Source organism: Lissotriton vulgaris, chromosome 6 (assembly GCF_964263255.1).
Source record: "Lissotriton vulgaris chromosome 6, aLisVul1.2, whole genome shotgun sequence".
Classification (NCBI taxonomy): Eukaryota; Metazoa; Chordata; class Amphibia; order Caudata; family Salamandridae; genus Lissotriton; species Lissotriton vulgaris.
The window spans coordinates 362,173,007-362,200,446 of record NC_141694.1 but is presented as its reverse complement, the minus strand read 5'-3'; the positions used below and the strand labels follow the sequence as shown (position 1 = coordinate 362,200,446).

The 27,440-nt window shown below is 50.4% G+C and overlaps 1 protein-coding gene across 1 annotated transcript in view; it reads left to right on the top strand.

Moving 5' to 3' along the window:
• Positions 1-27,440, top strand: part of LOC147707338 (ribonuclease H1-like) — a 685,720-nt gene that overhangs the window by 403,990 nt on the left and 254,290 nt on the right. The window contains exon 6 of the mRNA XM_086926381.1: positions 2,495-2,549. Coding sequence (XP_086782507.1) covers positions 2,495-2,549 — 55 coding nt within the window. The remainder of the gene's footprint in view (positions 1-2,494; positions 2,550-27,440) is intronic.

Below are 27,440 nucleotides of genomic sequence, written 5' to 3'. Positions count from 1 at the left end.
GTCACCTGGACTTAATACACACTATACCTTATTTTGGTGTTTTGTGTGTATATATAGAGCCAGTTTCCTACATCTGTCCTCCCATCAGACTTCTGTTCCCGGAGGACCTGCTGTCTGGGGCAAGGTTCTGCACCCTGGCCTTTACAGTCTCCACTTTCATGCATGGAGATCAAGCAGTGACAGCTGATCACCTTCCCCTGCCCTCCATATGTGGATAATGTCTTCTTAGCAGCCAGGCATCACTCCACAAAAACTGTGTACACCGGTCATAATTTGGTATGACACACAACAGATGGTTATCTGCCCTTCTGTTTGTTTTGTTTTTCGCCCTGCAAGACTGTTTTGGGTACGGTTAAGGAATACCTTTAAGCTCCTTTAGAATTTTTGCAGTTGCCAGACTAGCCCTCAATATATAAATCACTGGTTGGAGTAGTCGGGTTCTTTTTATTTTAGATAATTCTCTAAACTAGTTTACTCTTCCCCCAGCCAAACGGTACCTTAACCTTGTCCTAACATATTTGATGTGTTATTTCTTAAAGCTTTTTTACAGCAGCTCTTTTCGGCCTCTTACCCTCAAGACTGTATTCCTCAATGCCAGAACACTGGTGTTACAAGTAAGCGAGCTGCAGGCTTTGTTAATCACCATGTACAACCTTCTTCCCAGGCAAATTGGTTCTGTAGATGTGAGCTTCCTTTTTGCGTGAAGTTGTGACGTCATTCCACAAAAACCAAACCATCACTCTGCTGGTGTTCTATGCTCCGTCGCACCTCCTAGGAGCAGAGACACTGTTTCTTGGACCCCAAAAGAGCGTTGACGTTTTGCATTGATTGTACCAAAGCACACCAGGTGGATGATCCACTGTTTGTGGGGATCAACTCTTCATGCAGTTTGAAGCGAAATAAAGCGAGCATGTGCAAAAAGGCCCATCTCTTGCTACATCGTACTCTGCATTAGGGTCTGCTATGCACTGGCCAAAAAGCAGCCTCTGAAAGGCTACAAGCTCATTCCTCAAGGGCCAAAGCTGCTACCACGGTGTTGCCATACATAGTTTTGGATCTGGACATCGACCAGGCAACCATGTGGATATCGCTCCTTCTGTTCATGCAGCGTTACTGTCTGGACAGCCAGCTTGACAAAGTGGGACATTTCTCCTGCTCGGTCCTACAAGACGTCTTTGTTTGAGCCAATTCACAGACCAACCTACTAATGGGTACTGCTCTGGTATCTATTCAAAAGGTGAGCAATCTGGGATTAGAGATCTATCAGAAGAACAAATTACTTGTCGTTTAGGTCATCTTTCTGGTAGAAACTCTATTTAACCCCACATTGCTCACTGACCCCCTCATCCTCTCTGTTCTTTGATTTGCGCTGTACCTATTAACCCCTTCGAGGCTGACGAGCTGGGCTCGTCATGGCGTAGCCTCCTCGCACGCTGATGACGAGCCCAGCTCGTCATGTAAAGTGCGTTTTTTAAAAAGTCAGCATACGAGCAGAATAACGTCAGCGCACATGAGGTTAAGATCCCAAGTCCAGGAATCGCCACACTAATAAAGGCCAATTTGCTGTTGGGGCTCTGCGTCGCGAACAACCCAGAAAGCAACAAATGTCAGCAAGCGGAAGTGGTCCCTAAATGGGCCACGCACGTCCTCTGCGGAGCAGAACGGTGCTAGTGCTGAGTCACAGTTCACCACCTACTAGCATACAGATGTGCTGCTCAAAAGTTTCCAGATTAAGTATGACACCTAGGCAGTATTCAAATGTTAAGCAATCTGCAGTTAGTTTCTAACAGAAAGGGCTTTACTGAAGGCACGTAGATTGTTCTTTAGTGTTTTGTTTTCATTCCATGTGTGTACACATGTGCGCGCACACCTCCACACCAACACACCCATTTAATGTATGTTATGTTGATCTGGAAACATTGGCCCTACTTGAGCAGACTAGATTAATATATACCCAAATTGTTCATAACTTAAGTTGTGACTGTTTGATTCTGTTATAGTTCTTTAAAGTGGTAAAACATGATCGTTGATTTAACCACATGAGTCGCTCATTGTTGAAATCAATGTAAGAAACATCTGTACTTTTATATATCAATTGTTATCAAGGGAGCAGAAAGTGGACGAAATGCATAATGTGCAGCGCGCACATCCGGAGGGGAGGCGGGGGGAATGTTTGTGTGTGTAGTGGTGTGCCTCTATTCTTTGCTTGTAAAGCTCTGTTCATTTGTAACCTGGTCTAATTAATCTGCAGTCCATTTTAACATTTCTTAATTTTATCTGTAAACTAAATATTTTATAACTGATAATATAGGACCATAATACTCCATTATTTATATTCAAGTTATCTATGTGAATGTAACATTAGTTCATGAACCGAGGTTCTTGCTTCCACTCACTTTATGGTGTTTGAGATTAGAACAGTAAACAAGTGCCCCAAAAAACTGCATTTTAAAGTATCTTGTCAATTTTCTCTTTTTTTTTTTTGTAATTTAAGAAATGTTGGCGAGAGACTTCCTGGACGACAGACCAACCAAAGAGCTGAAATCCAAGTGAGTGTTGTAAACCATGTGTCATTAAAATGCTAGGAGATGTGACCTGTATATTCCATATTCCTTACTGTTACACTGTCACAAAATGAATTTGCAACTAAAGAGCCCTGATGCATAAAGGTTTAATGTTCAGCTACACTGGTCAGTACATCTCCTTCTGAATCTTCTCTGCTGACCACACAAAAGGGAGGGGTGGAACTTGTGCTATAGATATATGGCACAAAGTTTCTTGACGAGAACCAATTGTTGAACACTCACAGGGGTGTACTTTGAGCTCTATTTTATTGTATCAACAAAGATAAATTTGATTCAGCTTCTTGTCTTTAACAATGCCATGGCTATCTGCACCATTTTTTTCATTTATTTACATTTATAGGCTAAACAAGTCAGGCCCACAACGAGGCTATGAACAGTAAACCTAAAGAGGACAATTCCTTAAGGTGAAGTCACGGGATATGCTTTTATGGTGTCCATATTCACCTATATCATATAAAATGGCTTGTATAAGTCTGTCATTTGATTTTAAAATTGTTTCTCTGTTATATAAAAATAACAGAAGTGCCCAGATAGCTGATCACACATTTTACCAATTCTACTTCATTGTCTAAGATTATTTCACAAACAATTGATGAACAGAATGCAGAACAATGTCATACATTCACCCCAGTACAGAAATCTGGGCCTAAATCCATAGTTTTTTTTGCACTCCACACCACCCCAGTTCAGACATGGCCATATGCAAATCAGCCTTGACCCTGTAACTCGTGGGAACAGTCCAGCCCGAACTGCCTAGCCATGTCTTTCCTGGACTGGAATCAAGCATCCTAGGACCGGTTTCTGGCTATCAGCCATATTCAGCCAAGATAGCTTGACTCCAGTGGTGTGGAGAGCATGGGACTCGCGTCTGAGCATACCCATCCCACTCGGGGTGACAAATGCAAAAACAATTGATGGACAGAATGCTGAACAATGTCATACATTCACCCCAGTACAGAGATCTGGGCCTAAATCCATTGTTTTTTTGCACTCCACACCACCCCAGTTCAGACTGAAGACGGCTGATAGCCACAAACCGGTCCTAGGATGCTTAATTCCGGTCCAGGAAAGACATGGCTTGGCAGTTCGGGCTGGACTGTTCCCATGTGGCACAGGGTCAAGGCTGATGTGCATATGGCCAAGTCTGAACTGAGGTGGTGTGGAGTGCAAAAAACGATGGATTTATGCCCAGATCTCTGTACTGGGGTGAATGTATGACTTTGTTCTGCAGTCTGTCCACCAATTGTTTTTTTAAGATTATTTCACACCAATTTTGCTAAATACAAAAGAATCCAATAAAATTCAAAATCCATAGTCCTGGTCGACTGTCAGTTTACACATTATCGTGGTGTTTGAGAAACAAAATTTTATACAGCATAAATCGAAGTGAAATCAACAGACCTAGACCATAGAAAATAACTAGTTATATTATACTATTGTGCTCTGAATAGGCACAATCGTGATGGTGTGAGAAGTTGGCCTGATATATAGTGCTCACTATTCTAGTGATCACTGTGTATCATACCTAACGACCCTTGATTGGTTGTAAGTCAACCTTATAGACCAGCTATCCTAGTAGCGTGGACAAAAGCAGTCTTTAGGCTAAACTCTAGAGGGCGTGTTAAGCCAGCTGTTTTACCATCACATATACCCCTTGAACACCAAGTGAAAGGACACCACACAAGTTGTTATGAAAAATAAAGTATATTTATTTATAACAAGTCTACCCGAACTCTTTGAGTCAGGGAGCTAAGCACAATACAAAACTCTTAAGAAAATACTTCAAGTTGCACAATTTACACAAATGCCTGAGGGGCACGAAAAACCATATACACAAAAAGTGGAATACGAAATACTAGCAGGTAAGTAACAAGATCCAGAGGCTTCAGGATCACTAGGACTACACTACTGGACCCGAAGGTTAGGAGCAGGAGGCCTACGGAGATCAGGTGCAGAGTGTGCACTCTCACGCGGGATGCGGGACAAAGTCTATGGGGGCTAGTATTTCTAAAGTTACTGTTTTCGGACGAATCCGACTAGATAGACTTAAAACGAAAAAGGATCTGGACACCTGGATAGTGAACCTGCGTTGGAGCACCAAAATGCTCGGGTTACCTAGCCCAGGGGCTGCGGCTGCATAGGGTTCAAAAGACGTCGGGAATCCTCGTTGTAGTCTATGGAGCCTGAAAGAAGAAGTTGCTGGCAGGCGACCAGTGAAGAAGTTCGGTGTGATCCAAGCCTGGATCGTTGATGGACACGACCTGAAAGCAGAGGGGACTCAGTTCTTAATCACTAGCCAGTGATTGTGTGGGCACCAGGATGGCACCGGATGAAGTCACCGCGATCAGGTGAGTGGGCGACGCTGGACTCTGCAGTCACACGGGACAGGAGGCGTTGTCAGCGACCAGGCTGGAGGTGCGAGCTGTCCCACGATGGTCTCTGCTGTTGGCGATGCTGGAACCAGGATTGGAGCAACAAGCCTTAGCAAAGGCAAGCCCACGCGGTGGAGTCAAGATGGCGTCTGGAGTGGACCAGGGTGCTCATCTTTTGGAAGGGAGCAAGGGCCAGTCTGGAGCAACCAGACCAGCAATGAAATCGTCGTGGTACGTAGTCAGGAGGGCCACTAGCCAACAGGCAAGTGACCGGACAACGCGGTAAGCAGCACAGAGCAGAAGGACCCCACGCACATCTCGTGTATGCTGGGGGGCTGGACTTCGATGCTGGAGCTGCTCTGGGTTGGGGCTTCTCAAACCCCAGTGCACTCACTCAAGGATCCCTCGGCGGTCGTGCTGGGTTCGAGGCATGTGTGCTGCTGATTTCATATCTGTGCATAGATCGCCGCCTAGTGTTGGGTCCGGATGATTGCACATTGTTGTCCTGGAAGAGTCTTCGAAGTATCACCAGATAGGTGGCTCCTCCCCTGGACTACAGTGCGCATGGGCATCGCCTCCATCCCCAGATTGTTTTTCTCCGCCATTGGGTTCGGATGTGTTTTGGTTCCCTCTATCGGAATCGATAGTTGTTTAACTTTCCCTACTTGAGACCAAAAGGTCTTTAGGACTCGCGTCGGTATTGTCCATCGTTCGGGTTGGTTTATTCATCGGCTCCGAACACTTGCTGCCCTTCCGCGTGCTGTCGGCGCGGACGGGCCTACACGACGCTCCAGACTACTTCAACATGGAACGAACTCCGTTTAAGAGGTGCCCAGTGTGCAACAGATGCTTGTCGCCGGACCACGACGAGGCCAGGTGTATGGCCTGCTCCAAGTTCCGGTCGAAGAAGACTCTCAAGCTACATCGGGCCGCAAGACTGCAGGCCCAGTTATCGGCACCCCCACCAACCAACATCTTTGAAGAAGACGTTGAAGACGACACCGTCCTACAAGTTTCGGACTCTGAGCCAGCGTTGGACGATGAGAACTACGACGCGGGAGATCAAGAGTTCGAGGAAGTCGTCGAGGAGGTAGGGGACGACGACGGGGCCATTGCCACCGTGGAGGATAGCTCGGAAGAAGAGCATCCTCATACTGACTCCGGGGCCGAACCCCAGCATAAGGCCCAGGTCGAGGGATCGCCTTCGGGCCTTAACCAAGACCTCAATACTCGTCCCACGGCCCCGCCTCCGGGCCCGGCCACAGGCATTGGTGATGCGCCACTCCCGGTACAGAAACCGAAAGTGAAGCCATCAGGGTCCGCATCATCCGTATCGAAACCGAAAGTGCAAGTCGCACTGGTGGGACCAAAGGCTCCAGAGGCCTCGGCGCCGAAAGAAGTCCAAAATGGCCGCCGAGATCAAGAGCCACGCCAAAATGGCCGACCCGAAGACCCCACTGTCGAAGGCGAAAACGCCCGACGCGGCTGCGTCGGCGTCTAAGCTGGTCGACGCTCTGAAGAGCCGCATCGATGTCAAAAAGGTCGATGACCCTAAAAAAGCCTCGAAGAAGCGCCAGGACGACCCCAAGGCTCTGACTGCACCGATCCCGGTTGACAAAGCCAAAGGCGATTCTGTGTCTGCTCCGAAGACCGTGCCTTTCGTCGCCGACCCGAATCCGGACTCTGAGGACTCGCTAGAGCCGGTCCAGCCCCCCCCCCCCCCCCCGTCCTTTACCAAACAGGTCACGGAGTCCCTTCAACGTATTCGGAAGAAAGCAGTGGCTCCCGAACCGAAGTTTGTGGCGCCGAAGCCTCCACAAACACCGGCGAAGGCGCAGATGCCGATCCACTTCACGCTGCCGCCTAAGACGACGCCGAAGGCTTTTGCTCCGAAACATGGGGCCGGGGTGCCCTTGAAGCTGGTGTCTACGCCTAAAGCATCCTTGGTGGTGCCGAAGCCACGGCTCCAACCACTAGCGGACGAGGAGCGTCGAGAGGTTGTCATCTACGCCAACACAGGCAAGCTCTCTCTCCTTTAAAGGAAGATCACCCCGGAGCCGGTGTTGGAGCATTTTCATATTCCACTTAAAAAGAAGTTAGACTCTGCGGGTACTTCTGCCCCTATGGAGCCTGCATCTCCACAAGGTCTGGAACTCTCACCCACTCACTCTAACGCTGGGGAGGGTGACGGAGACGAGGAGGAGGAGTACAAGTTCGAGGCATGTGGGCTGCTAAATTCATATCTTAGCATTAGATCGCCGCCTAGTGTTGGGTCCGGATGATCGCACATTGTTGTCCTGGAAGAGTCTTCGAAGCATCCCCAGATTGTTTTTTTCCGCCATTGGGTTCGGATGCGGTCTCGACGTCTCTCCGTCGGAACCGAGAAAACATAACTTTAAATGGCCAAAAGGCTGTGTGTTCTTTACGTCGGTATTGTTTGCGTGCGGTTTCGAGTTCTTCCGTCTCTCGGAGCCGGAATCAGCGGAGTTTTTCAACTCTTCGGACATCGAGGCCTTCTCATCGCGACTCGACACCGATTTTCCAACATGGAGCGGAGTCCGTTTAAGCTCTGTCCGCTCTGTGGGTCCAAATACCCACATATAGACGTGCACCCGGTCTGTAACAAATGCCTTTCGCCAGATCATGACGAAGGAAGCTGCAGGGCCTGTGCGAGTTTCAGGTCAAAGAAGACTCTCACGATTCGGCGCGCGGTTCGCCTTGTGGCCAAACAAGCGGCCCCGGATCCAGAAAACATCTTCGACGACCAAGAAGAGGAGGACCGGAGCCATCATCTTCAAATCTCCCCGCCCGAGACGGAGGTCGAGGCAGATCCGGAAGACGACGACGGAGTCGTGGGTCAAGGCCTTGAATACGTCGACGAGGTAGGGGACGACGAAGAGGTTTATGGGGCCGTGGAAGATAGCTCAGAGGACGAGCTATGCCCCGAAGTTTACGGACATAAGGAGCGGGTCACGGGATCGCCTGTCGGCCTTACCCAAGACCCCGTAGCGCAAGCCACGGCCCCGCCTGCGGGCCCGGCCACGGACATACTTGCTGCGCAGAGGGTATCGAAACCGAAACTGAAAGCAACGGTATCGACTACACCTAAAATGGCCGACCCGAAACCGAAACCGAAACTTAAGGACTCAGGCGTCCCTAAGATGGCGATCGTAACAACAAAAACGAATAAGCCTACAGCCTCATCGACTCCGTCGACCTCCGGTCCGCAGAAGTCGAAGAAATCTGGCGATTCCACAGGGTCGAAATCGGCGCCGGAGGAGAGATCCTCTAAAAAGGGTGGCACGCACAAGACAAGCGCGCCGGCGCCGGCGAAGCCCGCCAAAGCCAGCGACACAGCTCCGGCTCCGACTGGGACATCTGCGCACCGGTCCAAGGACTCGGGGTCGGCGGACGTGGCATCATCGTCCAACCCTCCAAAAGACCAACAGAACGTCGGATCCGAAGGCAAGGCCACCTCGTCGGTGCCAAAGGCCACTGTCACCGACGCATCTCTCATTGCTTCTTCACTACAAAGAATTAGGGAGAAGGCCTCTGCTTCGTCGGCGCCGGCGCCATCGCCGCAGAAGGCGACAGACGTCCCGGTCAAGCCCGCAAGTAAACTCCTCTTCCTTCTGCCGCCAAAAGTGGCGCCGAAGGCCTTTTCATCAAAATCGACACCAAAGAAGTCGGAATCTTCTACGGCAGGGGCATTTTCAGCGCGAGTACTCGACTCAGAAGAGGATTCGGAGTGCTTCATAGACGCAGACACGGGCAAATTAACCCTTTACAAAAGGAAGATCACTTCACAGCCGGTGGAATCCTATGTCATCCCACTGAAGAAGAAAAAGTTTCCACAGGACGCCTCAGGCCTCATGGAACCTATCCAGCCCCCTCCAAGAAGGAGCCCAACACCGTCTCCAGACCACTCTGAAAGTGAGGGCTATGGTGAAGATGAACAATACACCTTCCCAGTAAATGAACCTGATGCGCAGCCAGATTCTTATTATGGCATTGGGGACCAAGGCACCCAAAATGTGGGACAAGACCCACAGGCTTTCAGTACACGTGCATCCCCAACAGAGGATTCTGCAGGTTTCCATGCACTCATTGAGAGGGCAGCTGCTAATCATGATGTGGACATGCATGCTGACCCAGTTGAAGAAGACTTTCTATTCGACACTTTTTCAGTCTCGGAAAGAACTGTAAAGACACTGCCTATGCTCAAAGGGGTCCTCAAGCATGCTGCGGACATCTTTAAAGAGCCTACCAGGGCGAGGGTGGTCAACCCACGTATTGAAAAAAAGTACAGACCAGCGCCTGCAGACCCTGCATACATTCGGGGACAGTTGTCGCTTGACTCCCTTGTGGTCGCAAATGCCCGTAAAAGGGCCAACTCCCAAACAACGGGTGAAGCTCCTCCCCCGGATAAGGAGTCCAAAGTGCTAGAGTCAGGAGGCAAAAGAGTGGCTGCGCAAGCTGCCAATTTCTGGCGTATTGCAAATACACAGGCACTACTGGCTCGTTATGATAGGTCACATTACGACACACTAGAGCAAATTGTGCAACACCTGCCTCCGCAGTTTCAAGAGGGCACCAAAATGATTATACAGGAAGGACAACTGATCTCCAACGCGGCCATAAAGTGTGCACTTGATGCCGCGGACACAGCCGCTAGGGCCATTAACACCAGTGTCATGCTGAGACGACAGGCGTGGCTCCGCATATCGGGGTTTAAACCTGACATTCAAACAACCATACTTAATCAACCAGTCAATCCTGATAGACTGTTTGGTCCAGATGTTGACACCACCCTGGAAAAAATTAAAAAAGACACCGAAACTGCTAAATCTATGGGGGCCCTACAATCACAGCAGTTTCGTGGCAATAGTTTTCGTCGCTCAGGTGCCCGTGGAGTCACCAGAGGACAGATGGGTCAGCAGTCACAGTTCCCTAGAGGTGGAGCACAATCCTCGTACCCCAAACAGAACAAGAGGGGCTACAGGGGAAACAGCAACAAAGGACGCGGCAGAGGGACCAACAATTCACGCTCCTCTGCCCCAAGCAACCAGTGACTCTCTGTCACTGCCCCCCGACCACTTAACACCTGTCGGGGGGAGACTACAGCAGTTCCTGCCCGTCTGGATCAACATCACCACAGACAGGTGGGTGCGACAACTTATCCAGTACGGTTATTGTCTAGAGTTAAAATCCACTCCACCCAACATTCCACCAAGGCAAAGACCTATGTCCGCAGAGCACTTGCACTTATTGCAGCAGGAAGTGGTGGTGATGCTGCAAAAAGGAGCAATCGAGCTCGTGCCAGTGGGGGAGGAAGGCACAGGGGTATATTCCCTGTACTTCCTCATTCCAAAGAAGGACGGATCTCTCAGACCAATTCTGGATCTCCGTCCCCTCAATCTGTATATACTGTCAGAGCATTTCCATATGCTTACACTGCAACAGATTCTTCCTATGTTAAACAAAGGAGACTTCTTAGCAACCTTAGACCTCAAGGATGCTTATTTCCACATTCCACTACACCCGTCCCACAGAAAGTACCTCAGGTTCACTATCCAAGGCACGCATTATCAGTTCAAAGTCCTACCCTTCGGAGTCACAACAGCCCCAAGGGTGTTTACCAAGTGCCTGGCGACAGTAGCAGCGCACCTCAGGAGGCAGAACATCCATGTCTACCCCTACCTCGACGACTGGCTCGTTCAAGCCAGGTCGGAACAACAGTGCGCCGCGGACATGTCGACTACCATTCACCTCCTCCACGACCTGGGTTTCTCGTTGAATTACCCAAAGTCACACCTTCAGCCGGCACATGTCCGGCAGTTTCTGGGTGCGACAATCAATACCCTGACGGCCAAGGCGCAACCAAACCAGGTCAGGATAGACAGCATGCAGTCTCTAATCCAGAAGTTCAGACCGAGACACTCACTTCCAGCAAGAGTGTTCATGCAGTTGATAGGCATGATGGCCTCCTGCATCTTCATAGTCCCTCACGCACGGTTGCATATGCGCCCGCTCCAGGAGTGCTTAGCGAATCAGTGGACACAGGCTCAGGGACAATTAACAGACCTAGTGTTGGTTACCAGTCGGGCATACAACTCTCTGCATTGGTGGACTCCACACAACCTTTGCAAGGGCCGACTGTTCCAGGAGCCAGTGCCACAGGTTATCCTGACAACGGACGCATCTCTCCAGGGATGGGGAGCTCATCTGCTCACTTACACGGTGCAGGGACTATGGACGACGCAGCAACAGAAGATGCACATCAACTATCTAGAACTGATGGCGATCTTCATGGCGCTCAAGTCCTTCATTGTACATCTGTGCAACAAAGTGGTGTTAGTCCGGACGGACAACATGACCGCGATGTACTACATCCAAAAGCAGGGGGGCACCCACTCACCGCAGCTGTCTCACCTGGCTCAGAGCATGTGGAAGTGGGCCATTCAGAGGAACATCTTCCTCATGGCAGAACACCTCCCAGGGAAGGACAATCAGATGGCGGATCTGCTCAGCAGATACAGCCATCAAATGCACGAGTGGGAGATACATCCATCAGTACTCCAGCCGTACTTCCAAAGGTGGGGTCGTCCAGACATAGACCTGTTCGCCACAAGGGAGAACGCTAAATGCCAAAGCTTCGCCGCCAGGTTCCCACACCCGCAATCGCAGGGCAATGCGATATGGATGAACTGGTCAGGCAAATTTGCGTACGCTTTTCCCCCGACACCTCTGATACCACTGGTGGCGAGAAAACTAAGGCAACACTCGATGACACTCATCCTAGTTGCTCCAACGTGGGCGCGCCAGGCCTGGTACACCACGTTCCTCGAACTCTCAGTGGTACCGCATCAAAGACTGCGCCTCACGCCCAGACTTCTGACGCAGAACCATGGAGAAATTCAGCATCCAGATCCGCAACAGCTCAACCTAGCGATCTGGCTCCTGAAGTCTTAGAGTTTGGATACCTCAACCTACCTCCTGAATGCATGAACATCATCAAGGAGGCGAGGAAGCCGTCAACCAGAGCATGCTATGCCGCAAAATGGAAGCATTTTGTCATTTACTGTGCAGACAATGACATAAACCCGCTAGATGCATCTATCCCTAACATCATTTGCTATCTGTTACACCTTTATAAGTGCAAACTAGCGTTCACTTCTATTCGGATACATCTATCCGCCATCGCAGCTTACCTTCAAAACAGGCAGCATCTCTCGGTCTTCAGGGTGCCTGCCATTAAAGCGTTTCTTGAAGGTCTGAAACGAGTCATTCCCCCAAGAACACCGCCAGCTCCGGTGTGGAACCTCAATGTGGTCCTCACCAGACTGATGGGACCACCATTTGAGCCACTGCACTCGTGTGAACTGCAATTCCTAACGTGGAAAGTTGCTTTCCTAATTGCTATTACGTCACTAAGGCGTGTTAGTGAGCTACAAGCGCTCACAATCCAAGAGCCATTCATTCAGATTCATCCAAATAGGGTAGTGCTACGTACTAACCCCAAATTCCTTCCAAAGGTGGTGTCACATTTTCATCTCAACCAAACTATCGATTTGCCGGCATTCTTCCAGAACCCACAAACAGTGGCGGAAAGAATGCTCCATACGTTAGATGTACTACATAGACAGGACACAACACTTTAGGAAAACGAAACAACTTTTTGTTGCCTTCTCACCACAACACAAAGGCAACCCGATTTCCAAAGCAGGAATAGCCAGATGGATTGTTAAGTGCATTCAAATCTGTTATCAAAAAGCCAAGCGCACTTTAACAATACCCCCAAAGGCGCACTCCACACGCAAATTGAGGGCATCCATGGCTTTCCTAGGAAACATTCCTCTAGAGGACATTTGCAGAGCAGCCACGTGGATTACACCACATACCTTTACAAAACACTACTGTGTTGATGTACATTCCAAACAGCAAGCGGCTGTAGGGCAGGCTGTTCTCAAGACACTTTTTCAGGTTTCTGCAGCTGGCACGGGCAACCGCCGCTGATGGAGGGACTGCTATGTATTCTATGCTAAGATATGAATTTAGCAGCCCACATGCCTCGAACTGAATATGCTACTTACCAGTATGCATCTGTTCTTGGCATGTAGGGCTGCTAACATTCATATCGCCCACCCTCCTCCCCGGTGCCTGTCGCAGCTGCAGATATACTATTGTATTCAATCATTAGCATGGACATCCTTTACACTTTTCACTCCATCCTCTGCCACAATGGCGAAAAACAATCTGGGGATGGAGCCGATGCCCATGCGCACTGTAGTCCAGGGGAGGAGCCACCTATCTCAGGATACTTCGAAGACTCTTCCAGGACAACAATGTGCGATCCTCCGGACCCAACACTGGGCGGCGATCTAATGCTAAGATATGAATGTTAGCAGCCCTACATGCCAAGAACAGATGCATACTGGTAAGTAGCATATTCATTATCCAGCGTACTCGGATCCAGAGGAGGTCAATGAGCCATGGTCTGCTGGAGGCAACCCTGAGGACACTCAGTCAGGACACGAGCCGCAGCTTTTTGCTGCAAAAACTTCTCCAACAGAGGACTCTGAAGCCTTCAACGCTCTAATTGAGAGAGCTGCGGCCAATCATGATGTCGACCTCCATGCGGACCCAGTGGATGTCGATTTTCTGTTTGACACTTTCTCGGTGGCTGAAAAGACTGTCAAGACATTGCCAATGCTCAAAGGAGTGCTAAAGCACGCGCCTGAGGTTTTCAGGGAGCCCACCCGGGCGAGAGTCATCAATCCTCGTATTGACAAAAAATACAAGGCAGCGCCCACTGATCCAACGTACATCAAGGGACAATTGCCACTGGACTCTTTGGTTGTCTCCAACGCACGTAAGCGGGCAAACTCGCAGACCACGGGTGATGCTCCTCCCCCAGACAAAGAATCGAAGGTCTTTAAAGCCTCAGGAAAACGTATTGCTGCGCAGGCAGCTAATATTTGGCGCATTTCAAACACGCAAGCCCTACTTGCACGCTACGATAGGGCACACTATGACACCCTAGAAACCCTTCTACAGCACTTACCTGATCAGTACAAGGAGGGAGCTGAAATGTTAATTCAGGAGGGGAAGCTTATCGCCAATGCTTCAATTAAGTGCGCACTGGACGTGGCTGATACCGCCTCCAGAGCTATAAACACTAGCGTGCTACTGCGTAGGCATGCATGGCTTAGAATATCAGGCTTTAAACCAGACATACAGACTACCATCTTAAACCAAACAGTTAATCCAGACCACCTGTTTGGGCCAGAAGTGGATGCAACCCTTAAAAAAATGAAAAAGGACACCGACACTGCTAAATCTATAAGGGCCCTGCAGTCCCAGCAGTTTCGGGGTGGTTCCTTTCGCCGCTCCAATAACAGAGGCACCTCAAGGGGTCAGGCATCACAATCCACGCAATACTATAAAAGCAACACCCAATCCTCATACACCAACAAGTGTAGAGGTGGTTACCGGGGCAACAACGTCAAAGGCAGGGGACGTGGAAACAGCTCCAGGTCCTCCACCACCAACAAGCAGTGACTCCTTGTCGCTGCCCCCCGACCACACAACACCAGTCGGGGGGAGACTCCAGCAGTTCCTGCCCGCGTGGAAATCCATCACCACGGACAGGTGGGTCAAATCTTATCCAATACTGTTAGACCTGGCACCTTGGCGTGAGTCTCCCTTCCACTTTTTGCTGATGTGCCTCCGATGTTTTGCTGGTTTTCCGATACTCAGGGCACTGCGCCACGGCTGACCCGTGCCGCAGTGCAAGTGCTCCCTACTGTAAATTGTACATGCGATTGGTATCCAGGATTGGTTCATTGGATTTACTGTTAGTCCCTAGTAAAGCGCACTAGAGAGTGCTGGGGCTTGTAGATGCCAATACTGCTGGTGGGCCTGCAGCGCTGGTTGCGCCACCCACCGAAGCAGCCGTAAAGATGTGTCTGGGAACTGCGACCGCAGAACCCGCGTGCGGTCTCGTACCGTCACGTTAGCTGGGCAAGTGCCCCCACTTGCCAGCACCGACCCTTCCCTTGACTACATATTAGTCAGTCTGGTCTCGTTGTGTGGTGGGTTGGTTGTAAAGGTGTACTAGTGCAAGTGTTTAACCCTATGTGCCCCAAAGATTAGCCTACGACTGCTTAAGCCGCACTACCTAGAGGGTAAGCAGAGGTTGTCTACAAGGTAACCCTCCGCCCTGACGAGGAAGAGAGAGTCCCTGCTTGTCGCTAGTGTTGCACTGCGCCAACTAGAGCCTCCCCCTTCCTACAAATACGGTTACTGTCTGGAACTCACTTCCACTCCACCAAACATACCTCCAAGAAACCGTCCTATGCCCGGCGAGCACTTGCACTTGTTGCAGCAGGAGGCCCAAGTCATGCTGCAAAAAGGGGCAATAGAGCTCGTTCCACTGCAGGAAAGGGGAACAGGGGTTTACTCTCTGTACTTTCTAATCCCCAAAAAGGACGGATCCCTCAGGCCCATCCTGGACCTCAGGCCCCTCAACTGGTACATTCTGTCAGAACATTTCCATATGCTCACGCTGCAGCAAGTTCTCCCTCTGCTTCGGCAGGGGGACTTCCTGGCTACTCTGGATCTCAAGGATGCATACTTTCACATTCCCTGCATCCTTCACACAGGAAGTACCTCAGGTTCACGATCCAAGACCAGCACTACCAGTTCAGGGTTCTGCCTTTCGGGGTCACCACAGCGCCCAGGGTCTTAACAAAGTGCCTGGCGACTGTGGCGGCGCATCTAAGACGTCAAAACATCCACGTCTACCCCTATCTGCTGATTCAGGCAAAGTCGGAACAACAGTGCGCCGACCACGTGTCTCGCACCATTCATCTCCTGCACGATCTGGGATTCTCACTGAATTACCCAAAATCCCATCTCCAGCCCGCCCACATACGGCAGTATCTGGGCGCGACAATCAACACTCTGGCAGCCACTGCGCAGCCAAATTCAGTGAGTCGCCAGTATTCAGACGCTGATCCAACGATTCAGACCTCAGCAATCGCTTCCAGCGAAGGTGTTCATGCAGTTGATAGGCATGATGGCCTCCTGCATCTCCATTGTCCCGCACGCGAGACTACATATGCGTCCGCTCCAGGAGTGCCTAGCACGTCAGTGGACTCGGGCTCACGGGCAACTAACAGACCTAGTGTTGGTGAGCGGTCGGGCGTACAACTCTCTGCATTGGTGGAATCCACAAGACCTTTGCAAGGGCCGACCGTTCCAAGAGCCTGTGCCACAGATTATCCTGACGACGGACGCTTCTCTCCAGAGATGGGAAGCGCATGTACTCCACTACACAGTGCAGGGACTATGGACACTACAGCAGAGGAAGATGCACATCAATGTATTGGAACTGATGGCAATCTTCATGGCCTTAAAGGCATTCAAAGTACATCTGTGCAACAAGGTCGTGTTGATCCGGACGGACAACATGACGGCCATGTACTACATTCAGAAACTGGGGGGCACACACTCTCCGCAGCTGTCTCATCTGGCTCAGAGCATGTGGAAGTGGGCCATTCAGAGGAACATTTTCCTGATGGCAGAACATCTCCCAGGCAAAGACAATCAGATGGCGGACCTGCTCAGCAGGCACAGCCACCAAATGCACGAGTGAGAGATACATCCATCAGTACTCCAACCGTACTTCCAAAGGTGGGGTCATCCAGAGATAGACCTGTTCGCCACAAGGGAGAACACAAAATGCCAAAGCTTAGCCGCCAGGTTCCCACACCCGCAATCGCAGGGCAATGCGATATGGATGAACTGGTCAGGCAGATTTGCGTACGCTTTTCCCCCAGCACCTCTGATACCGCTGGTGGCACGCAAGCTCAGGCAGCACTCGATGACTCTCATCATGGTTGCTCCAACGTGGGCTCGCCAACCATGGTACACCACGTTTCTGGAACTTTCCGTGGTACCGCATCAAAGGCTTCATCTCACACCCAGCCTTCTGACGCAGAGCCATGGCGACATTCAGCACCCAGATCCGCAACAGCTCAACCTGGCGATCTGGCTCCTGAAGTCCTAGAGTTTGGCTACCTCAATCTTCCCCCGGATTGCATGGACATCATTCGGGAGGCAAGAAAGCCCACTACTAGAGCATGTTATGCGGCTAAATGGAAGCGGTTTGTCATTTATTGTGCGAACCACGACATTAACCCGCTGGATGCTTCCATTCAGAACATCATATGTTACCTGTTCCATCTGTACCAATGCAATTTGGCGTATTCTTCCATCCGCATTCACCTGTCTGCGATGGCTGCATACCTCCAGAACAGGCAGCACCTATCACTTTTCAAGGTTCCTGCTATCAAGGCATTTCTGGAAGGACTCAAAAGGGTCGTTCCACCACGGGCACCACCAGCTCCAGAATGGAACCTCAATGTGGTTCTTACTAGGCTGATGGGTCCTCCTTTCGAGGCACTACACTCTTGTGAGCTTCAGTTTCTGACATGGAAAGTGGCTTTCTTAGTAGCAATTACATCGCTACGGAGGGTTAGCGAGTTGCAGGCCCTCACCTTCCAAGAGCCTTTTTTCCAAGTCCATGCTAACAGGGTGGCGCTCCGCACTAACCCTAAATTTCTACCCAAGGTTGTATCTCAATTCCACATAAACCAAACAATTGAGTTGCCAGTGTTTTTTCAAAACCCTGAGTCGCTGGCGGAGCGGATGCTCCACACCCTTGACGTTAAAAGGGCCCTAATGTATTACATTGACAGGACAAAGGATTTTCGAAAGACTAAGCAGCTTTTCGTTGCCTTTGCATCACACCACAAGGGTAACGCTATTTCCAAGGCTGGTATTGCTAGGTGGATCGTGAAATGTATTCAGATCTGTTACTCTAAGGCTAAACGCACTCTTACAATTCCACCAAGAGCCCACTCCACCAGAAAGTTGGGGGCTTCTATGGCTTTCCTTGGGAACATTCCCTTAGAGGATATATGTAGAGCAGCCACATGGTCTACCACACATACATTTACTCTACATTACTGTGTAGACGTGTACTCTAAACAGCAGGCTGCTGTTGGTCAGGCTGTTCTCAAGACACTTTTCCAAACTGCTGCAGCTGGCACGGGCGGCCGCCGATTGTAAGAAGGTGGCCTGATATGCAGTGCTCACTATTCTAGTGAACACTATGTATCAGTCCAGCAACCCTTATTGATGATTGGTTGTAAGTCAACCTTATAGACCAGCTATCCTAGTAGCGTGGATATGAGCAGTCTAAGGCTAAAGACTCGAGAGGGCGTGTTAAGCCAGCTGTTATACCACATATACCCCTTGAACACCAAGTAAAAGGGCACCACACAAGTGTAATCAAAATAAACAAGATATTTATTAAGAATCACAACAGCCCTGTACTCTTTATGAGGACAGGGTACTAAGCACAACCCAAAACTCTAACAAAAATACTTAAGTTAGCACAGTATATACAAATGCCCGAGGGGCACGGAAAACCATATACTCTGAAAGTGGAATGCGAAATTACTAGCAGGTAAGTACAGTACTAATAGGCTTTGGAATCGCTAGGACTTGACTATAGAATCGTTAGATTACTTCTAGGAGACCCAGGGGACTCTGGTGCAGTGTGTGCACTCTCACGCGAGATGCGGGACAAAGTCTATGGTAGCTAGAAATTGCCAAGTTAGTGTTCTCGGGCGAACCCGACCTGGTAGGAAGAAAACGAAAATGGATTCTGACCCTTGGATACTGAGGCTATGCTGGGGCACCGAAATGCCGAAGTTACCTAGCCCAGGGGCTGCAGCTGCATAGGACTCAAAGGACGTCGGGAACCCTCGTTGACGGACCAGGAGCCTGTAAGAAAGAAGTTTGCCCCAGTATTGGAAACTTTCATAGATTCCCATGCTTTGTATCATTCCCCGTCGTCGGAATGGGAGCCTCGGTAAATAGTAAAAAACTATAGTAGTAAGCACAAAGTGAAAAAATAGGCCTAGGCCTCATCTCATTTTGTAGCTTATCCACCTCTTTGTGTAAAAGAGACCAAATTTCTGCAGCAGCCAATCAGAGCAGCCTCACCCCATAGAACCTTCCTGAGAGAAGCTCAGAGCCTCAGATTTTCTACCGCACGTTGTGCAAGGGAGTCTCCATTAAGCTCTGCTCAGTTTTCTTCAGGTTTTTCTTCAACTACTTGGATTTTTTCTCAGCATGTCGGAGAGGAAAGCCCTTTTTAGAGCCTGTGCCACCTGCTCTAAGAAGAGGTTGTTTGTCGAGGACAAACATGAGGATTGTATCTACTGTTTATATCCGGACCATAAACCAACAGACTGTCCGATTTGCAGATCCTTCTCAGCCAAGACCCAGAGGGACAGGGAAGGACGTCTCCTCACATGGCTTCAGAAGGTGAAAGACCGGAAAGACATTATCTCTTCGGACAGTGAGGGCTCCTCGTCTATGGTGTCATCCAGAAGGTCTCAAAAAAGGGGTAGGTCTCCCCTTTCTGCTTCAGACGAGTCCCGACACAAGGCCTTACCAGGGACCTCTGACAGGTCTGACAGGCCGGCTGCCCAAAAATCTCCTCACCGAGGTGAAAAGGAGAGGCAGGGTAAGCCTGAGGAACTTCTGACCTCAAAAAAGGTGAGAAAGGCTTCTACAGTCTCTTCGCCTTCCTCAGAGAAGGATCGTGGGGTCAAAAAGCCTTCAACCCCGACTCAAGAGGTCGCTTCAGACAAGAAGCAGAAACCGTCGACGACTAAACTCCCAGGTACGTCGTCTACGAGTGTTAAAAAGGACAGCTCTACCAAGGTTGCCTCGTCGACGGGCTCGTCGACGACGGCTGCGTCGACTGTTTTCAAGGCTCCGGAATCCTGCTCGTCGTCGACGAGGGTGACCACCTCCACATCGACGACAATGTCTGCAAAGCTGCCGTCGACGGCGGTGTCGTCGACGAGAACGACTTCGACGACGATGTCGACGACGCCGGTTGCCATGTTGATGACGACGAGCTCGTCGACGGTCCCGTCGACGATTCCACCATCGTCGACGATGAGCTTCACCTCGTCGACGACGAGCTTCACCTCGTCGACGACGCTATCCTCGTCGACGAAGACAGTTTCTATGTCTACACTTCCACTGTCGACACAGACACAGAAGACCTTCCCGTCGACGACGGCCTCGTCGACGAGGGCCTCGTCGACGACGACCTCGTCGACGATGGAAATGGCGGGAAAACAGGTTTTTTCGCGGAAAAGGAAACAGATCACGCCAGAGATGACGTCTCCTCGCCAGGTTCAGAAGCTACCACCAACACTACTATTGGAGGATGACTCTGAGGAAGAGACTTTCAGTGAATTTGGGCAGGCCTATAGCCCTTCTGACCTCCAGGTTAAGGTGCAGGAGTTTAGCTCTGAGGAGGAGCAGATGGAACGACAGCACTATGCTCCAGAGCATTATTATGAGGAGGAACGTACTGCTACCAGGCACGTGCCTCCACAACAACCGATGCGTCAGTTACCTGAGGGTATGGTGGCAATACCATCCACTTTAGTGGCGGATTTACAACTTATGTTGCGGGATTACAAGCAACGTTTCCCGGCGCCTCCGGAAGCCCAACAAGTGCGCCCCACGACACCTCCGCCTCAGACATTACGTCCTGTGGCAGACCATTCTTTACCCCCAAGAGAGCGTGCCACTGCGCTGGAAGTGCGCCCTCAAGAGGTAGTACAGGTGCAAGAGACTGATGATGATGATGACGCTGCGTCTTCAGATACAGACCAGCAAGCGGATCCTGATCAAGATCAACAGGCGCCATGGAATACTGCTGACCCTATAGATCCGGACAACACCGACCCGGATAATATTACTTCGCCTCCAGCGGACGTTGGAGGGTTTCACAACTTAATGGACAGGGCATCCAAAAGATTTGGTCTCCCAGTGACCACAGTGCAATCGGATTGCTTTTTGTATGACTTTAAAGAACCATTCAGGAAGTCAGTGAGGTCCATTCCAATCATTGAGCATGTCTGGTCTGAGGGCTTGAAGGCTATGCATAATCCGGCTACAGTCCTCCCGGTACTTCCGAGACTGGAAAAGAAGTATAAGGCACCGGATGGCAGTCCAGCATGTTTACTTGGCCAACCGAAACCGGATTCGGTCATTTCGCAGGCTGCCCAAAGCAAGTCCAAGAATCCTTCTGCGCCGATGACTACGCCGCCGGATAAGGAGGGCAGGCGCCTAGACAATGTGGGCAAGAGGTTTTCAGCTATGGCCAGTCTCCTGGTTAGGGCAGCCAATGCGTTAGCGATTCTGGGACGCTATGATCGACAAATGTGGTGCGATCTTGCCCCATTTGTTGACGAACTGCAGGATTCGTCTAAGGAAGATGTGAAGAAGATTTTGCTCGAAGGGGAGCGGGCCTCTTCGGAGGTCATTGATGTGGCAATGGATATTGCAACCACCGCATTCCGAGCACTAGCCGGCTCGGCGGTTCTGCGACGCCAAGGGTGGTTAAAGGCCACATGGTTCAGGCAGGAGGTGCAGAATAAGATCTTGGATCTACCATATGACGGTGAGATGCTATTTGGCAAGCACGTCGATGAGGCCCTGCAAGGAATCAAAAAGGACACGGATACAGCTAAGTCCTTGGGTACATTGCAGTATCGTAAGGTGCCCTTCAGAGGAGCTAGAGGAAGAGGTTTTTCTTCTTATCGTGGAGGTAATCAAAATCGCTACTCCTCTGGATCTCAGTCCAGCCAGTCGTATAAGCCACAATACACTCAAAGAGGCTCTTTCTCTCGCCAGCAGCCTAAAGGACGTCAGGGGCAGCAAAGGAGAGAACACCAGGAAACAATAGCGGCCAGGTGGCTCTTTCCACTGTTCCTGTTCCCTCATTCACATCTGTGGGGGGCAGGATTTCCCATTGCCTACACAACTGGATGATTATTACATCGGATCAGTGGGTCCTCCAGATTGTCAGAGAAGGACACACATTGGAGTTTCAAGACCTTCCTCCAACAAGAGCGCCGGATGCCTTCCTTCCGAAACATCTCAGGCTCCTTCATCTCGAAGCCCACCAACTTTTCACCAAGGGGGCAGTAGAGCCTGTACCCCTTTCGCAGAAGGGGAAAGGGTTCTATTCCAGGTTCTTCCTGGTTCGGAAGACAAAGAACAAGTGGCGTCCAATTTTAGATCTACGGCAGCTCAACACTTATCTCGTGAAGTTGTCCTTCAGGATGGTCACTCTTCAGGACATCCTTCGTCTGCTCAATCCGGGGGATTATATGGCGACCCTCGATTTGGAGGACGCCTACTTCCACGTTCCTATCCATCCAGCTCACAGGCAATATCTGCGCTTTACAGTGGGCAAGAGTCACTTTCAATTCAAGGTACTGCCATTTGGTCTCCGGTCCGCCCCACGGATCTTCACAAAGGTTCTAGCTCCGGTGGCAGCTTTTCTCAGAAAACAAGCTATTCAGGTGTTTCCATACCTGGACGATTGGCTGCTGAAAGCTCCATCTGTTCAAGAAGCGTCCAGTGCAGTCCGGACGTGCAAGGATCTGTTCGAGCGGCTAGGTCTTCGACTCAACAGGGAGAAATCGGTTTTATACCCATCCAGGTCAACAAGGTTCCTGGGAGCCATCCTGAACACGGACAGTTGCTTAGCCCTTCCATCGGAGGAGCGCCAGACCAAACTAATGTGTTCAGCTCGTCTTCTCCAATCTCGAAAGACACTGACAGTTCGCAAGTACAAATCACTTCTCGGATCAATTTCATCTTGCATTCCTTTAGTTCCGCACTGCAGGCTCAGGATGCGTCCACTACAAGAGCAACTGGACAGACAGTGGCGGCAGGTCACAGGATCCTTCGACGACAAGGTTGTCGTTACCAAAGAAATGAGAAAAGCAGGCGGCTGGTGGCTGGAAAAAGACAATCTTTCCAAGGGTTTATCGTTCCTCATTCCTCCATCTCCCCTGATTGTAACAACGGATGCTTCCATGGAAGGATGGGGAGCGGTCCTCCAGGAGCTGAAGGTCAGCGGTCACTGGAGTCCAGTGCAACGCAAGTTCCATATCAACCTCCTGGAACTTCTCGCGATCCGCTTGGCTCTTCAAGCTTTTCTTCCGAGGATTCAAAACAGGACAGTGCTGGTTCGTACGGACAACACTACAGCCATGCACTACATAAACAAACAGGGTGGCACAAGATCCTCCACCCTCTCCAAGGAAGCCCAAACGATATGGAATTGGTTAATACAGAACAACGTCTCCCTCTCAGCGGAACATCTAGCGGGGACACTCAATGTCAAGGCGGACGCTTTGAGTCGTCAGAGGACAGTCTCTCACGAGTGGGAACTGGATCAGACCGTTCTGGAGGAACTCTTTGCTCGATGGGGGACACCATCAATCGACCTGTTTGCGACTCCCCAGAACGCCAAATGCCTGTCCTTCGCAAGCAGGGTTCACCATCGGGAATCCTTGGGGAATGCGCTTTTGATTGCCTGGTCAGGCGCCTTTGTTTACGCCTTTCCTCCCATTCCACTGATTCCGAAGTTGGTCAGCAAACTCAAGGTGGAACCGTGCAGGATGATTTTGATCGCTCCAGCATGGCCCAGACAAGTTTGGTACTCGGAGCTTCTTCTCCTCTCCCAGGACCAGCCAGTTCTCCTACAGCCTATTCCAACTTTGCTAACAATGTCTCACGGTCAGGTTCTACATCCGGACTTGAAGTCCCTGCGATTGACAGCGTGGCTCCTGAGTTCAGAGAGTTCCAGGGGTTAGATCTCTCAAGTGAATGTAGAGACATTCTAGCTCAGGCTCGAGCCCCTAGTACCAACAAGACCTATCGAGCCAAATGGAAGAGATTCTGTGTTTGGTGCCAGAAGGAAGGTTTACACCCGTATACTTCTTCTCCACACAAGCTCTTGCCTTACATTCTTTCACTGGCGAAATCGGGATTGGCTCCATCGTCGATAAAGGTCCATCTGGCAGCCATCTCTAGATTCAGACGTTCATCTTCAGGGCCTTCCCTATGGTCGGCTAGGATTGTCAAGCAATTCCTGAAAGGTTTATTCAGGGTTTTTCCTCCAGTCCGGCCACCTCCTCCGACCTGGCACTTGAATCTAGTTCTGTCATCCCTCATGAAAGCCCCTTTTGAACCTGTGCATAAGTCTGACCTTAAGTTTCTTTCCTGGAAAGTGGCTCTTCTCTTGGCCCTGACATCGGCTCGCAGAGTAAGCGAGATCCAGGCTTTCACGATTGAGGAACCATTTCTCCAGTTTAAAAATAATGTGCTGATTCTACGGACGAATCCTAAATTTATCCCGAAAGTTCCTTCGGAATTCCACCTAAATGAACCCGTGGTCTTGAAACCATTTTTTCCAAAACCTTCTTCACCTGCGGAAAGAACTCTGCACTCTCTGGACATTCACAGATGCCTGAAATTCTATCTGGAGCGAACGAAGCAGTTCAGGAAATCTTCACAGCTCTTTGTTTCCTTCAGTGCTCCATGCAAGGGTTGTGCAGTTTCTAAGGCTTGTATTTCCCGTTGGATTTCCAGTGCTATACAATTTTGTCACCAGGCGGCTGGGAAACCTCTGCAGCGAGCAGTTCGTGCTCACTCTACCAGATCCATGGCTTCATCTGCGGCGTTATTCGCAGGAGTCCCTATCAAGGACATTTGCAGGGCGGCAACGTGGAGCAGTGTCCACACCTTCACCCGCCACTATTGCCTGGATTCTTCTGTGAAGGAGGATGCAGCAGTGGGCCAAGCAGTCCTGAGGAATCTTTTCCAATAAGTCGGTGAGCTTTCCTTTCTATCCCGCCTTCCTTTGCATATTTTGTATACTGCATTATTGTCATATTTCATGATCCTATGTGTTCTGCTGTTTTTTACAGAGATGTGTCACATTTTCAGGTTCAGGTATGACAAAATATGTTTTCTTTACTGCTAGTTACTCTGATACAAAGCATGGGAATCTATGAAAGTTCCAATACTGGGGCAAGAAAACAAGTTACTTACCTGTAACTTTGGTTCCCCAGTATTGGTAACTTTCATAGATTCCCATGCGCCCACCCACCTCCCCTGGGAAAGCTCACTCTTCTGATCTTGGTGGATAGCTGTATACAACGGCTACGAAAATCTGAGGCTCTGAGCTTCTCTCAGGAAGGTTCTATGGGGTGAGGCTGCTCTGATTGGCTGCTGCAGAAATTTGGTCTCTTTTACACAAAAAGGTGGATAAGCTACAAAATGAGATGAGGCCTAGGCCTATTTTTTCACTTTGTGCTTACTACTATAGTTTTTTACTATTTACCGAGGCTCCCATTCCGACGACGGGGAACGATACAAAGCATGGGAATCTATGAAAGTTACCAATACTGGGGAACCAAAGTTACAGGTAAGTAACTTGTTTTCTGCTGGCAGGCGACCAGTGAAGAAAGTTCGATGGATCCAAGCCTGGATCGAAGGAAGATGACACCTGAAAGCAGAGGGGACCAAGTTCGTGACTACTAGCCAGTAGTCAGTGGGCACCAGGAGGGCACCGGATGGTAGCCACCTCGACTAGGCGAGTGGGTGACGCTGTGCTCTGAGATCTCACGGACCAGGAGGCGTTGTCGGCGACCAGGATGGAGGAGCGAGCTGTCCCACGAAGATAGAAGCTGTCGGCGTCGCTGGACCCAGGATTGGGCAACAAAGCCTTGGCAAATTCAAGCCCACGCGGTGGACCTAAAATGGCGTCTGGAGTGGACCAGGGGGGTCCGGGGTGCCTCTCTTGAAGAAGGAAGCAAGGGCCAGTCTGGAGCAACCAGACCAGCAGCAGTGATGTCGTCGGGCGTCGTTAAGAAGGCCACAAGCCAGCCGGCTAGTAGCCAAACAACGCGGTGCACAGCAAACAGCAGAAGGGCCCCACGCAGATCGTGGAGATGCAGGGGGGCTGATCTTGGGTGCTGGAGCTGCGCAGGGTTGGGGCTTCTCGGACCCCAAAGCACTCACCAGTGGAGGACTCGGTGGGCTTGTTACAAAGAAGTCGTGCAGTCTTGGCGATCGTCGGTCCATCGGTCTCGTCGCACTCACGGTTCTCAGCTTTGCTGTAGAGGTCAGAGGTGCCAGGGAAGCCGGGTCTCGTCGAGCTGGGTCGTCGGATTCGTGAAGGACTTGCAGCAGACCGCAGTGTTCTTAGGATGGTGCCCGCTTGATGCAGGGTGACTACTCCTTAGCCACAAGGGAGAATCTTGAAGAAGGAAATCATAAAGTCCTTTCGCAGAAAGTTGTGTCTTGATTCCAAAGATGATCTAATTTGGACAGGGGGCCCGCTCCCATCTTTATACTAAAAAAGGGGGCTGACCCGGTGACCAGGTCCTGCCTATAGGTGGGACTAGGAGGGGGGTGGTTACACCTCTCTGCCATGCCGGACTTTCCCAGGCCAGGGGCTGGTTCAGACCGGCCTATGCGTAGTGAGCACCGGGGTGCCACTCAGCAGTCACCTTCCTGAAAAGCCCTGCCTACCCAGGATACACAAAACCATGTCTGGGACGGTGCTAGCACCGCCCCGGACAGGAAACCCTTTGTCCTGGCCTCCCTCGCTGGAAGGACTCCCAGCAGCAGGAGGTCAGACTCGTGTCTGTGGTGGCAGCATCCATTTTGTGGAGCTGAGGCTTCAGTTAACTTTAACCGGGGTTCACAGTTACATACATGTCGTGTCCCTCTAGAAGGGTGGAATGCTAACCCCGTCGCCAGAATTGGCGAGGGGTTAGTATTCCAATTCGTATGACACCTTACTCGACATGTTTTGATAAAGCAATACCAAAGTTAGCATTTAACCGCGAGGATTATAATGCACTTAAGAGTATATGGTATGCGATATCATGGAACAGCTATTAGGACTTGGTTCCGCAAGCTGCAGACAGGCTCAGCTTATGCCAGAGCACCATCTCACACGATTCCAAGCACTCTGCCTTCAGGATTGTCAAGGCCTGCCATAGGAGTGACTGATGGGAATCTGTGTGTCCATTTTAGGGTTAGGTATAGGTATACTACACCTACAGCAAAGGGTGATAACACGCCTTTGCCCCAGCTGTCATGCAGCCAGTTGTGTCGAATTTAGGAGGCCAGCCAGGGGTGGCATAATACATGCTGCAGCCCCTGGCAGCCCTGGGTACACCCATGCCCTGAGTTACAGGGTCCGATAGGGTGGCCCAGTACCAATTGGAAATGCACCTAGGGTACATGGAATCCATTTTTAAGAGAGCAGTAGGCCTGGGGTCCTGATTGGCAGGATCCCAGGTCGACTATGTCCAAAACCAGCTAAAACACAGGGCAAAAAGTTGGGGGCAACCATAGTCAGGATGTACCTTCCTACACCGATAATAGGGGGACTGCTATGTATTCTATGCACAGATATGAATTCAGCAGCCCACATGCCTCGAACTGCAAATGCTACTTACCAGTATGCATCTGTTCTTGGCATGTAGGGCTGCTGACTTTCATA